This window comes from Moschus berezovskii, chromosome 25 (genome assembly GCF_049115385.1).
Source record: "Moschus berezovskii isolate FMDL1 chromosome 25, NW_MosBer_1.0, whole genome shotgun sequence".
NCBI lineage: Eukaryota > Metazoa > Chordata > Mammalia > Artiodactyla > Moschidae > Moschus > Moschus berezovskii.
In genome coordinates this window covers 3102607-3116419 of record NC_142484.1, presented here as the reverse complement: position 1 = coordinate 3116419, position 13813 = coordinate 3102607, and the positions used below count along the sequence as shown (strand labels likewise).

The window sequence follows — 13813 nt, the reverse complement described above, 5'->3', positions numbered from 1 at the left end:
CAAGGAAGCCAGCTGAACAGGGGCAGCCGCTATGAAGTTAAGAAATCTGCTTTATAGAAGAGCACCACCTGGGGGCCCTCCGCCCCCAGGAGTGGGTACCCTCCCCTCCACGCCCTGACAGAGAGAGGGCCCGGGGCCTGAGCCCTGCTGTCCCGCACTCCACGGCACAGCACAGAGCCTGGGCTGGTAGAGCATGCTTAAATAAGTGTGGGGAGTGAAATGGGGCTGAGGTCCACCCCCTGCCCCCCAGCATCGGTTCCCAGTGTCTGGGAAACTGGCAGCAGCAGCGAGGCTGGCTCAGCAGCCTCGGGATGGGTTTGCAGCCCCCTTTCTAGGGAGGGAGGTAGGTTTGAGCTGAAAATATGAGCCCTTCGGCTGAAACAGAAGGGTAAGATGACTTTTTCTGATCAGCTTGCACTTCCAAGCTCCAATGGAAACATGACTTTGGGGTCACCCTGGGGTGGCTGTTGTGGAGCAAGAAGGAGGATAGGGGGTCAGGCGAGGGGGCATCCCCATGTGAGATGGGCCCTGTGTTACCTTCAGGGCCAGCAGGTTCCTGGTGCGGGCGGCTTTGTGCAGGGCTGTCATCCCATCCTTGGCGCGGAAGTCCAGGTGGGCCCCACCGTTCCGGAGGGCCTTGATCATCTCTGCGGGGTCATCCAACTGAGCGGCCAAGGTCAGGGGAGTCTCTGGGGGCCCAAACACACATGTGTTAGAACCAGCCAAGTCAGATCATCCCCACGGCCAAGTTCAAACATCCCAAAGAGCTTGACAAACTGACTCCCCCAAAGTAACACGGCCCCCACCCACCTGCCGACCCCAGCCGTCTGTGCAGTTCCAGCCTGGCTCTGGCAACCCTAGAGATGATGGCGGTGACTCTCGGGTCACGTGCAAACTACAACAGGGGCAAAGGCAACACTCAACCTCATCGCCTCGTGGGCCCTGAGCCTCAGAAGCGGCCTCTGCTGCCTCTGCCCTCAGAGAATCCCACAGCCCTAGCCACCGCTGTCCTATAGGAGGAGCCATCAGTCAGGGCTGCAGGTAAACATGCAAAGGAAGGGACTTCCCTGGCAGTCCAGTGGTTAAGACTCCACGCTTCCACTGCTGGGGTCACAGGTTCAATCATTGGTAGGGGAACTAAGATCCCACATGAGGCAGGGTGCAGCCAAAAAGTAAAAAGTAAATAAAAACAAAATTAAAAGACTGGAAAGGCAGACGCCCGCCTTTCTCATGTCAATTTCACGACGTCTACAGGCACTTTGGGAGACGCCAGGGGTTGAGCTAAAGGGAAACAGACGTGGGTTAAGACACAGGCTCGTGCCCCCAGGGGTCTCCACTGAGCCAGCACAGAGACCCCGACCGTCATCACGATGGGAGGGGACCAACGCAAACAAGGACCAATCTACAAATCCCGGGGACAGAGGCTGAAGTCCCCCTGCATGGGACAAGGGTCAGGAAGGAGCCCCACGCTGGGCAGGTGGGCCAGTCTGCAGGGGGCTGCAGCTGAGGACCAGCCTTTGTCACCAGTCGGCTCTGCTCAGTGTCCCTCGAGTTCCTGCCATCAGCCCTGTCGAGCAGACTGCATGACTCTGGTGTGGCTAATTTGAGAGGCTCTTAACTTACAGTAAAGGGGAAAAAGTAATATGACAACACGCAGGTCCCCCTGAAACACTGATAGTTAACAATGAGTCGTTCTAGCCTCGAGCAAGTTTGGAGAGTAAGAGAAGTGGGTTATCACCCGGAGGCAGAATTCCCTTCGGACCACCTGTCAACGTCACAGCACCCTGCACCCTGAGAAAAGGCAACTTCATCACAGATTCAGATTGATGACTCCCTTCTCTCTGTAATTCCAACATCGATCTATCCGCAAATGGGCTTTGTTTGGGGGGCTTTTAAAACGCACTGCGAATCCCTCTGTGCCTTGATTTTTCGTGGTGACACCCATGGGTTTAACCTGCTCCTTGTAACTTGTCTGCAGCAGGCAGACACACCCCAGAGTGTGTGAACACACAACTTATGTGTTCTCTTCCAAGAGAAATGGTATGACACTCACAAATGCCACAGATGTACCCCTGCTGAAGATCTACCAGAGGCACCCTCTCATGGAGAGATACTTAAACAAAGGAGTTTGCAGGGACAACTGAAGGACTGTGGCGACAGCGGGCACACTCCCTACACAAAAACATCAGCAAGGCAAGGAAATCAGGACTCGAGAGGGCGTTTGGGAATCCAGACCGGCTGGGATCATGGGCAGCTTGGGTCACCGGCTGGGATCCATGGGTGTGGACACAGGGCCAACGGGCGGAGAGAAGCAGACTCAGAGACAGACCCCCACCCGCCGGAGACTGCCTCACCCCAGCCACACCCGGCACAGAAGGGATCCTGTAGGAGGGTGTGGGTGAGGGGTGACCTGGGAAGGGCGTGAGGATGGGGTCGTCAGGAGCCGCCAGCGACCACCCTCCAAAGTCAAGGCTCCTCGTGTGTGATGTGAGTGCACATCCGAGCCAGCAGAGCCCAGGGCAAGGTCAACCTTCCAAACGATTCGGCTTTTCCTTTCTTATTTGACGGTCTGCTCTTGCCCAATGCCAAAGCCAGGCGGTGCAAAGGAGAAATTTTTTGCTTCTGCGGCACTGTTTTCACAGCTGACAACCTCAATGTCACTTTACATTGAGAACACTGTCTAAGAGGGAGGTGCTGGTAAATGGTGACATTCCAAATTACAGAGCCCTCTGGCCCAGCCGCCCCCTGGGGGCCAGCACTGGGCACGCAGGCAGGTGGAGGGGAGCAGACATCCCGTCGGGGGCTGCGTGTCTCCTGCACGAGACGTGACCTCAGCCCTTGGATGCCATTCAGGGACACTGAGGGACACAGAGCCATGTCCTAAGAATTTCAGGACCCCTTGTCGACCGATACCTCAGACTTGGCACGTTCAGACCCAGCCAGGACCCACCCTGGTGAGGTCAGGAGAGCCCCCAGCTTAGACTCCCATTCCAGAAGGGGATGTCCAGTGAAACCCCACGTGGGCGGATGGGGGCACCAAGTAGATGCTCGTCAACCAGCTCACCCATGCGGCCCTACAGGACTGCACTGTCTATAACCGGGGATTGTGCTCCCGCCTCCAGCACGCTTGGGAATGGCAATCGCCTGACAGCCTGGTTCTTTGAAAATATTTCTGCTTTGGCATTTTGAAATTTTCTAAGTTTTAAAAAATGCACTGGAACCTCCGTGAATATAACCTCACATGAGACAAGTCTCTCTCATCTTTGGAGGTGACTTTTTGAAGACAGCATCCCCTCTAAACCTACAAACTGCCTGATGGAATTCTGGCTCCAGGAATGACCGGGGCATGCTTTGAAAGGCAGGTTCTCGCCCATGAGCATGGGTGGCGCCTACAAGCCCAGAAGGAGGACACCAACTACAGGGCTTCCGGTCTGTCTGGCTGCGGGGTGAGGCCCGGCGGGTAGAAGGCAGGCAGCAGGACACTGTGCAGGCACGGGACAGCTGCCAACCCCCGTAGCTGGCAGTGTGCACCAGCCCCGGTTCAGGGGGCACAGCCAAGACCTCAGAAGGATGGGAGCCTGGTGAGAACCTCCCACAGGGGCAGCACCACCCAGCTCTGCTCCCCAAAAGCCTGGGCAGCCTCCAGCATGTGTCCCAAACCTTCTGGGCCTCAGTGTCCACACCTATGTTACTGCTGTTTAGTTGCTAAGTCATGTCTCACTCTTGGCCATCCCATGGACTGTAGCTTGCCAGGCTCCTCTGTCAATGGGATTTCCCAGGCAAGAATACTGGAGTGGGTTGCCATTTCCTCCTCCAGGGGATCTTCCTAACCCAGGGATCGAACCTCCGTCTCCTGGCTGGCAGGCAGATTCTTTACCAGTGAGCCACCTGGGAAGCCCTTCTACACCGATATGATGGGAGTCAAAGTGGGACCGGCACCTCATGGGGCTCTGGGAGGATCAGATGCCACATCTGATGCTAGAGCAGTACTTGGCCCACAGTCAGAGTTTCTCCAGGGGATTTGGCTAGAAATGGGTTTTCTTCTCTTTATTATTGTTTGACAAACACAGACAGGGTATTAAAAGCAGAGACATCACTTTCCCAACAAAAATCCATCTAGTCAAAGCCATGGTTTTTCCAGTAGTCACGTAAGGATGTGAGACTTGGACCATAACGAAGGCTGAGCACCAAAGAACCAATGCTTTCAAATTGTGGTATTGAAGAAGACTCTTGCAAGTCCCTTGGACTGCAAGGAGATCAAACCAGTCAATCCTAAAGGAAATCAACCCTGAATATTCAATCAATTGAAGCTGAAGCTCCAATACTTTGGCCACCTGATGCAAAGACTTGACTCATTTGAAAAGACCCTGATGCTGAGAAAGACTGAAAGCAGCTGAGAAAGATTGAAGGCAGGAGAAGAAGGGGGCGACAGAGGATGAGATGGTTGGATGGCATCACTGACTCAGTGGACATGACTTGACCAAACCCCAGGAGATGGTGAAGGACAGGGAAGCCCGGCGTGCTGCAAACCTGGTATGCTGAAGGACAGGGAAGCCCGGAAAAGAGTTGGACACGACTGAGCGACGAACAACAGCACCTTTTTCAGTGTTTTTTAAAACCTATGCAATGCCTTTATTATTATATAATCATAAAAGTAATTTCTAAAATGAACCGTGAAGCCAATACTTATCCCCACATCCCCCCGCCCCCTGGACAGGCACAAAGCCCATGAGACTTTCTTTCTTTTCTCAGTGAGAGACAGTCGTGGAGTCCCAGGACACAGACCAAGTGAAATGAACATTCCCAGACCTACTAAGTGATCCGCCCCATGCGGGGACAGCAGCTGCCCCAGCAGGGAGGACCAGGTATGTCTCCTCAAACTCTTACAGGACAGACGGCTACACAGACAGGCAGGGAGGTGGATGGACAAGTAGGTGGGTACACCTGAAGGTGGGAGGAAGGGATGGGTAAAGAAAAGTGACGGCCGATGGCATACACAGAGACGCCACAATCGTGCACAGCTAAGAATGAGCTGAACAGAACAACAGAGGGCTAAGATTTGGTCTCAAGGTAGACTGAGGGAATGTAAACCACGCACTCGATTTACCTTTGTAAATAATTAACCCATCACTGAATACAAAACCCATTACTGAGTTACTCCTAATTGAGAGATCACGCCCACCTCATTCCATGGCCTGTTTGCCTCGTGCAGAACAACACAGGCCCGCAAAGCCTGACCTTGGGATGGAACCACTGAGTTCCAGCCTGGGCTCAGCTATGACTCTGACAGAAAGCTTGAGCCCTACAGGCCATGGGCTCCCTGTCTGTTCTGCAAAGCCCCGCCCACACGAAGGGTCACAGGAAGCCATGGCTCTGAACATGCTTCACCTGAGTGAGCAAAGGATCCACGGTGATGGGACAGGTAAGAATCACGGTACCAGTTTAACCTGGAAATTGAGTCCCCACTACACTCGCAAGAGGCACAGTACTCCAGTGGACTCGGGGCTTCTGCCTTTGCTCACGTTCATACAACCTCACTTTCCTAAAACAATCCATTTGGTTAAAACACGCATCTCTAAAACACAACACATCCCTTCTAAGTCACACTGAAATTTTGCCACCCAAATGCAGAACTGCGGACAATGACCCAGGACACCTTCCCATCTGAGACCATGGCTGCCAAACCCAGGGGAGAAGCAGCCTAGAATGTCCTAAAAGTCCCCACAATGCAGGTGTCTCCTTGGAAGGGGAGACCTGAGAAACTCATACAATCCAAAAAGCAGAGAGTTGGGGGCAACACTCCTGGCCTTGCCCTTCTGCCCGTATCTCTCCTCCATGCCAGCAAAACTGACACGGCCCCAAATGTCACAACATCACAGGGGGACATGTCCGCATTTCTATGACGAATCCAGGGACCTCAGTGACTCCTCAAAACTCCCCAGGACCAGCGAGAGGAAACGTGGGATTCAGAAAGCCCTTGCTCACCCCCTAGAGCAACAGTTCTCAGACTCTGGCTGGGATGCGCGTCACTCAGAGGGCTCGTTAATGCAAAGGGGACTGGCTCCGCTCCCAGAAATGGTGCGATGGGACTGAAGGGCTGAGAAACCGCAGCTCTAGGAGCTCAAGGGCTCGCTCTGCTGAAGGACATGGCTTCCCAGACTCAGCTACACAGCGACGTCAAGGGTTCCCACCTCAGACACTAATGTAACCACTGTGGTGCATGACCCAAGAATCAGGGGGGTACCACCTCCCCAAGTGGGTGGTACAACCTCCCCAAGTGGCTTTTAACCTGCAGCTGAGTCTGAGACCCTCTGCTCTGAACACCTGCTAACCGCCAAACACTGGAAGCAACCAAAACGTCCTTTGGTAGGTGGACAGGATAAACAAACCTGGAAAATCTGTACAGCAAATTATTATTTAGTGACTAAAAAGAAAAGTGTATCAAGTCCTAATAAGATACAGCTCAATCTTAAATGCGCGTTGCTAAGCAAAAGGAGCCAGTCTGAAAAAGCTATGTGTTGCCTGATTCCAATTACGAGACATTCTGGAAAACTCAAAACTATGAGGATGCTCAACAGATCAGTGGTTGCCAGGGTTCTAAAGAGAGGCAGGACTGAAGAGGCAAAAAGCACAGGGGATTTTTTTTTTTTAAGTTGCAAAACCATTCTGTATGATTCTTTCTTTTTTCTGTATGATTCTGTAATGGTGAATACGAGAATCAAACATCTGTCAAAACCATAAACTCTGCAAAGAGGGATGCTCAAGGTATGCAAATTTTTAAAATAAAGCTTAAAAGTTCATTTAGGAGATGTGGGATCCCAGGATGGAATGCAGAATGTGACAAGAGTCTAACTGTATTAAAAACGTAAAAAACAACCTCACCGGAGGAGGTGGGGAATTAACTGCTGACCTCAGGTGACTGCGGGAGTGAGCAAAGGCAGAAAGAGCGTCACACAAGCACTGCTCTCTCGTGGATGGAGCCGTGTTCCACTGTGGGGGGCAGGTCAACAACCTGGGAACCACCGTATCTCTCTCTACTCTGGAAAAGAGCAGTTACAGACACAGACGGCTGAGAACAGAGCCAGGTTTCTCACTGTCTGTGTGGGCTGTTACAGAAAAGCAAGGGCTGGGGACTGGAATGATCCTTATGGCGACCGATGAGGCCTGGGGACATCAGTATGACTTCATGGTGAGTTTACTCTAGCGTCAGATGGGTACACACGGAAACTGACCTGGATCTGTTCACGAACAAGCGCACACATGCATCTCCTTGCTCCTTCCTCTGAGAAAGGACACAAGCAGCGACTCCCCAGAGGCGATGAGCACACCCAGCGCCCAGACCTTGGTCTCCAAGACCACCCTCCCAGGACTGCTAAAGGAACAGCAGGTTCCATGACTAGAGCAGGAAACACACAGGATGAGCCTGGACACCTTCTGGTGCCCAGAAGCAGGAAAGTGGTGTGAGAAGGAGACAGAAGAAGAAGGGCGAGGCGGGGCCGAGGGAGGGGCAGGAGGAGAAGGAGAAGGATCCACGCTGACAGGGAGCCAGATGCAAGAGCCCCTGGCGGCCAAGGCTGGAGCCATCCGAACAGCAAAATACACAAAGTAGCACTGTGCGTGCGTGCCTGTGTGCTAAGCCGCTTCCGTTGTGTCTGACTCTTTGCAACCCCATGGACTGCCAGGCTCCTCATTCCATAGGGTTGTCCAGGCAAGAACACTGGGGTGGGTGCCAGGCCCTCCTCCAGGGGCCCCTCCCGACCCAGGGATCGAACCCACATCTCTTACGTCTCCTGCACTGGCAGGCGGGTTCTTTAGCACACGCACCACCGGGGAAGCCCAAGTGCTATTTTATTAAAACTCAAATTATGAATTAAATATCCATGCGTCCACGCTGGTAAAAATAAATGAATGGGAGAGAGGAGACAAATTTCATCTGCTGGAGAATTCCAAGCAGTTGATGGAATCCACTCTGCCCGGGAGGAGGCGGAGCAGAACCCCTCATCTGGAGTGTGGGCGGGGCTCTGTAACTCTCCAGAAGACAGCGGATAAAGGAGGCACAGGAGGAACCAGGGCGGGGAAGCCTGAACGCACAGCTCAGCCAGGGGAGCAAGGCCCACATCCCAGTGACGAGTGTGCCTTCGAGACGGTGTGATGAGAAGGGGTCCGCCTGTGGCCTTGCTCCCAAACCTGCGTGCCCGCGTCTAATCACGACCCAAACGTCAGACAAACCTCAGCAGAGGCTCATGCACAAAACACCTGACGAGTTCTCCAGGTGGCCAAGGTTATCGAAAACAAGGAAAGCCCTGCAAAGCACCATAAGCAAGGGGGCCACAGCGACAGGAAGGCTGTCATGCGGGATCCGGAAACAGAAGAGGACACTGAAGGAGTCCAAGTAATTTATGGAGGCCACAAGGGGGCGCGAAGGACAGTCAGTAACTGCCAAGGGAAGAAGAGCAATGCACAGGCCTCACTTTGTGAGCCCACGTATGATGCTTTCTGAAACACGGCGGGTTACAAACGAGAACCGTCGGCAAGGGTCACATGTGCTGCTGCAGCTCTCACTTGAACGCTGGTCTCTCCGAACCAGAAACCGCACCTGACGAGCCACAAGCATCCAGGTGTCTTCGGGGTCACGGCTCGGCGGCCCTCAGGCGGCCTCCATCGGAACCGGGTACTTAGTGCATCTCGGACCCTCTGCGGACTGATGTTCACGAGGTCCCAGGACTGTGTCCTCAAGGTGCTGTTACTTCTGGGGAATTTCACCGGACTCATTCACAGGCGAGGACGAGACAGCAGGAATGTGGACCGAAGGACCACCATCATTGTTAAACCAGGATCCACTGCCCAAGGCACCTTCTAATTGGGCCGTGAGGGAGCTGGGCAGGGGAACGTGGCAGCGCCAGGCACATCTTGGCCCAGATGATGAGTTTCCACCGCCTGGAAGCTAATGTCATCACTGGAGCTCAGAAATGAGGCCGGGACTCACCGCAGGGGCTCTACAAAACCAGTCCAATCAATGCATATTCAATTTCTACTTCTCATCAAGATTCTTCCAGGGCTGAGAGACGTTTCTAGCTTTATTACAGCCCTATCTTCGCTGTGCCTGGGCTAACTTTCAAGTTTGGGAAGACAGCACAAAATAAAAGCCCTAAGTTTTGCTCCAGTTGTTAATTTCAGGGCTCGAAACACCATCCATCTCGTCCCAGAGGTTCCCACCAAAGCAGGAGATGAGCCAAGATCCCACTGGACGAGTCTATTTCTTTTGGCTACTTTCACTGTTAGCTAATCAAATTTCCATCCGAAAGGGGACCAGACAGTCGGAATAACCCGGGCTGCTTTGTTTTAATTGACAGGCTGTTCCTCCGGGTTTAATTATCTCCGTTGCGTCCCTTGGTCCAGAAGTGCCGTTTTGCCCCGCGCGGGCCCCCACGCTCAGCCCGGGAGCGCCCCCAGGACACGCAGCCCACGTGCAAGGTTGCAGCAGGCATCCTCACTGCACTTCCTGCACTTGGGAAGGAAGCCGCGTCCATCTCTCTGCTCCGGGAGTGAAGTCTGGTTCTCCTTCGGACTCTGCCTCTCGGTGGCTTGCTTTTGAGGAAGCCACAGATCTCAGCTAGGAGCCGCCAGGACATGGGCTCACCCTGGGATCATCAGAGCTGCGGAGGACGACCGCGCAGCATCTGACCTGGAATAAAGCAGGGGCTGGGGGTGCTCTGCCTCCCTGGGGCTGCAGTGGATGACTTGCTCCGGGAGCTCGGAGACTACTTAAAGTCCACGCTTTGGAGCCCGTCCTCCGCAACGAGAGAAGCCACCGCAATGAGAAGCCCACAAACCCCCATGGGAGAGCCGCCCCCGCTGACGGCAGCTGCGCAAAGCCCGTGCACAGCACCGAGGACCCAGCACAGCCGAAATCAGATAACCAAGTAATTTCTAAAAATGGCCCTAAGACCGCTGACTTTAAAAAACAAAAAACCAGAAACCCACTGTGCTTGATCACCGTCAGATCTGTCCACACGGAAACCTGCATGGACGTTTATAGCAACTTTCATCACTAACACTTGGAAGCCGCCAAGGTGCTCCTCCGCAGGTGGATGGATAAATAACTGTGGCGCACCAGACAGTGGAATGTTCTTTGGAACTAAAAGGGCACCAAGGAGGGAGGGAAGGACTGGGAGTGTGGGACGGGCAGATGCAAACTATTAAACACAGGATGGGTGGACCAGGTCCTCCTGTACAGCACAGGGAGCTCTTGCTGTGTCGATATCTTGGGCTAAGCCATAATGGAAGAGAATATAAAAAAAGAACGTCTATATGTGTAAAGCTGAGTCACTTCACTGGAGAGCAGAGTTTGGCACAACATTGTGAATAGACTATAATAAAAAAATGAGCCATCAAACCATGAAAAGACACAGAAGAAATGTAAATGCCTGTGACTAAGTGCAAGAAGCCGCTCTGCAAAGGCCACACACTCTGCGATTCCAAGCACATTACATTCCGGAAAAAGCCAAACTACGGATTCAGTAGGAAGAACAGTGGCTGCCAGGGGTTAGTGGAGGCAGGGATGGACAGGCAGAGCGCAGAGGATTCTTCGGGCAGTAAAACTGAACTCTGCTCGATGTGGATACGTGTGCGTACATGCTTGCCTGCACCCACAGAATGTACAACGCCAAGGGGACCCTGATGGGAGTGGGTTGGAGTTAACACTAAGGCATCAACACTGGCTCATCAGCCGGCCACACTGATGGCAGACGTCGGCCGTGGGAGGGGAGTGCTTGTACAGAACCCCTGTCCCTTCCATTCAGTTTTCTGTAAACCTAAAACTACTCTAAAAAATAACATCTAAGGTGGCTTGGACAGTAAAGAATCTGCCTGAAATGTAGGAGACCCGGGTTCAATCCCTGGGTTGAGAAGATGTCTTGGAGAAGAGAATGGCAAAACCCACTCCAGTCTTCTTGCCTGGAGAACCCCCTGGACAGAGGAGCCTGGCGGGCGATAGCCCAGGGGGCCGCAGAGAGTGGGACACGACTGAGCGACTGACAATCTCACTTTTGGGGGAAGGGAAAAGTCTGCTATACAGAGACTAGCAGCTACAAGAAGTAAAACTGATGTAGAAAGGTACCATTTGGCAGCCTCACTGTGAAAGCTGGGCAATAATTCTGCTTTAAATGTTGAAAGTGAAAATAAATAAAAATTTATAATTTATCTACCCAGACTCCCCCAGAAACCACCCACCCCATATCCTCTGATTACTGTTGAGACCCTGGAACGTCCTGGAACAGGACCGTCTGCCCAGGAGGTAGGGTCCTGCCCCTGCTCCCCCACCTGCTGGCAGGAAGCCTGGTCTCAGCCTTTGCTGGAGCCCCTGCCCTTAAGTCTGTGCTTTTCCAGGCACTAGTTTATACAGATTGGAGGGGAAAACGGGTTTCTCAGAGTTGGCTCTTCCAGCTCAGTGAGTCCAGAGGCCGTCATTACGGGGCTGGTTTGGGAAACCCCAGCGTTTATTTGACCCAATGCCACCTTCTCCATGGGTTGCTGCAGGCAGGTTGAGCCTTTTTCAATTTCAGGGGAGAGTAGGGAATATCCCCCTTTGTCTTCCTCCTTCCTGCGTCCCCGAGGCTCCAATCCATCTGCTCTCACGATGACTCCATCCATCATCACAAGGACTTATTATTTTTTTGTTTGTTTGGTTGCTTTTTTTAACCTTGATTTACTTCTGGCTGCGCTGGGTCTCCGTTGCTGGGCGTGGGCTCTCTCCAGCCCTGGAGTGTGGGCTTCTCAATGCAGGGCCTCTCTCTTCACAGAGCATGGGCTCTGGGGCACAATGGCTTCAGCAGCTGTGGCGTATGGGCCTAGCTGCTCCACAGCACGTGGGGTCTCCCCAGACCAGGGATTAAACCTGTGCCCCCCCCCCCCACATCAGCAGGCAGATTCCTAACTGTGGGACCACCAGGGAAATCCAAGGACAGCATTTTAAACTCCAGCGGGAGGCCAAGAGAATGCCCACTGACCCCGGTTTGGAAGCAATCTGGGGCCTACGCTGACATGTTGTTAGAAGCTCCGTTAGGGTCAGCTCTGGAATAACAGTCACTTCAAACTCTTGGAATCCCAAGACGCTGGCAGGCTTGGTTCACGGTGGGAAGGAGCCAGTGGGAGGGGTGGTACTCAGCCCAGAGAACCATCAGGAAACAGCTGTGGATGCAGCCAGGTCAAGAGGGGCCAAAGGCCACCCAAGGAGAGAAGCCCGGTCAGGGACCACAGACCCCAGGCCTGGCTCAGGTCTGTGACTGTCCTTGAAGGCTCAGGTTCACGCTCAAGAACCCACAGACCCGTCTGTGGTCCAAGCCTCAGTGCCGGGAACCACGTCACCATGATGGACCCGACCCCCCCACCCCGCCACAAGCTGGGCGTCAGCCTAGATGACCAGGCCCAGAGGAGCAGTCCGCTCACCACGGGGCCAGAACCAGCATGTGCTTACTGTTTGCCCCCAACCCTGGCCTGGTGCTCAGACCCTGGGAGTCAGAACTCCTGTTGCCCATCCCTGCCGCCCCTGCGGACGGAATGCCAGCCCTGCCTCCCCTGCGGATGGAATGCCCACCCCTGCTGCCCCCTGCTCTCCATCTAGACTCTTCACAGAGGCCACTCCCCCACCTGCCGCCTGGGACACGCCCTTCTCCCCAGCCCTGGGGCCTCACCTCACCAACCCTGCCCTTAGAAGGTCAGCCCCCTGCTGGCATGGCACAGCTTCCTCCTCCAGGGGTCCCCACCCACAGGAGCCCCCCTTAGCCTCATGCCCACATCACCCATCAGGACAGCCGGGAGCCCGGCTTGTCCATGTTGCCCTCCGCCCCAGCACACAGACCCCCCGGGATTCGCCGTCTCACCACGTCCGCTGGGCTGGTAACCTGCTCACCTTCAGCCAGGCCTCTGCACTCACCCCCGTCTAGGCCTGCGATCTCCTGACCCCTCCAAGTACCCACTGCCGCTGTCCTGTCCCACAGCACTGGGGCACTGAAGCTGTGTCACTGATGAGCCAGCAGCCCTGCACTCTCGCTGCGCAGCTAAATTTAGGGGACAGGCGTTGACAGTGGTCCCAGCATGGACACCTCTGTGTGGACGGGACCGACACAGCCGGAGGAGCACAGGGGTGGGTCCTGCCCAGCATCGGGGTCAGAGGAGCCGCCAGAGTGATCAGAAAGCTCCCTTCCTCGGCTGGCAAACACACCTGCCGTGGCTTCAGGAACTGTGAGGGCCACCTGTGTATGTGACGTTGACACGGGGAGGGCGCGCTGCCCCATCCCAGGAGGAGAGGGGAGGGAGGCCGTGCTCGCTGAGTCCAAGGCGAATGCTCTCTGCTCAGCATCACCCACCTGCCAGGTGGAGGGGGAGCCCTAAGTTGCCATGGAGACCCTCACCTGAGCTGCTCTCGGCTCTCACAACAGCCTCACTTCCACTGGTTGAGCTCACGTGTCCCGTGGGCACAGGGCTCTCCCTGGGGCGACGGTGCCTCCCCCCAGGGGACGCTGCATAACGTCTGGAGACATCTTTGGTGGCCACAGCTGGTGGGGGAGTTCCTGGCATTCATGGGTGAAAGCCAAGGAAGCCATAAACATCCTTCGATGCACAGGATAGCTCCCAGCATAAAGAAACTGCCTGGCCCCCAGATGGAATATTATTCAGCCATGAGAAAGGAGGAAACCCCACTATTCACAAGGATGCAGATGGACCGTGAGGCTGTGACGCTGTGGTGAAGTAAGTCAGACGGAGAAAGACACACACTGAACAATCTCACTGACACGTGGGGTCTAAAACAACC

The 13813-nt window shown here is 54.3% G+C and overlaps 1 protein-coding gene across 8 annotated transcripts in view; it reads right to left on the bottom strand.

Moving 5' to 3' along the window:
* The window catches only part of SHANK2 (SH3 and multiple ankyrin repeat domains 2), a 563601-nt gene that overhangs the window by 438545 nt on the left and 111243 nt on the right, over positions 1-13813 (bottom strand). For all 8 annotated transcript variants that reach the window (XR_008684376.2, XM_055415278.2, XM_055415277.2 and 5 more), the window contains one exon: positions 538-689. Coding sequence is in view for 7 of the 8 variants with exons in the window: in XM_055415278.2 (XP_055271253.2) it covers positions 538-689 (152 nt within the window). In the remaining variant the exon portion in view is untranslated. The remainder of the gene's footprint in view (positions 1-537; positions 690-13813) is intronic.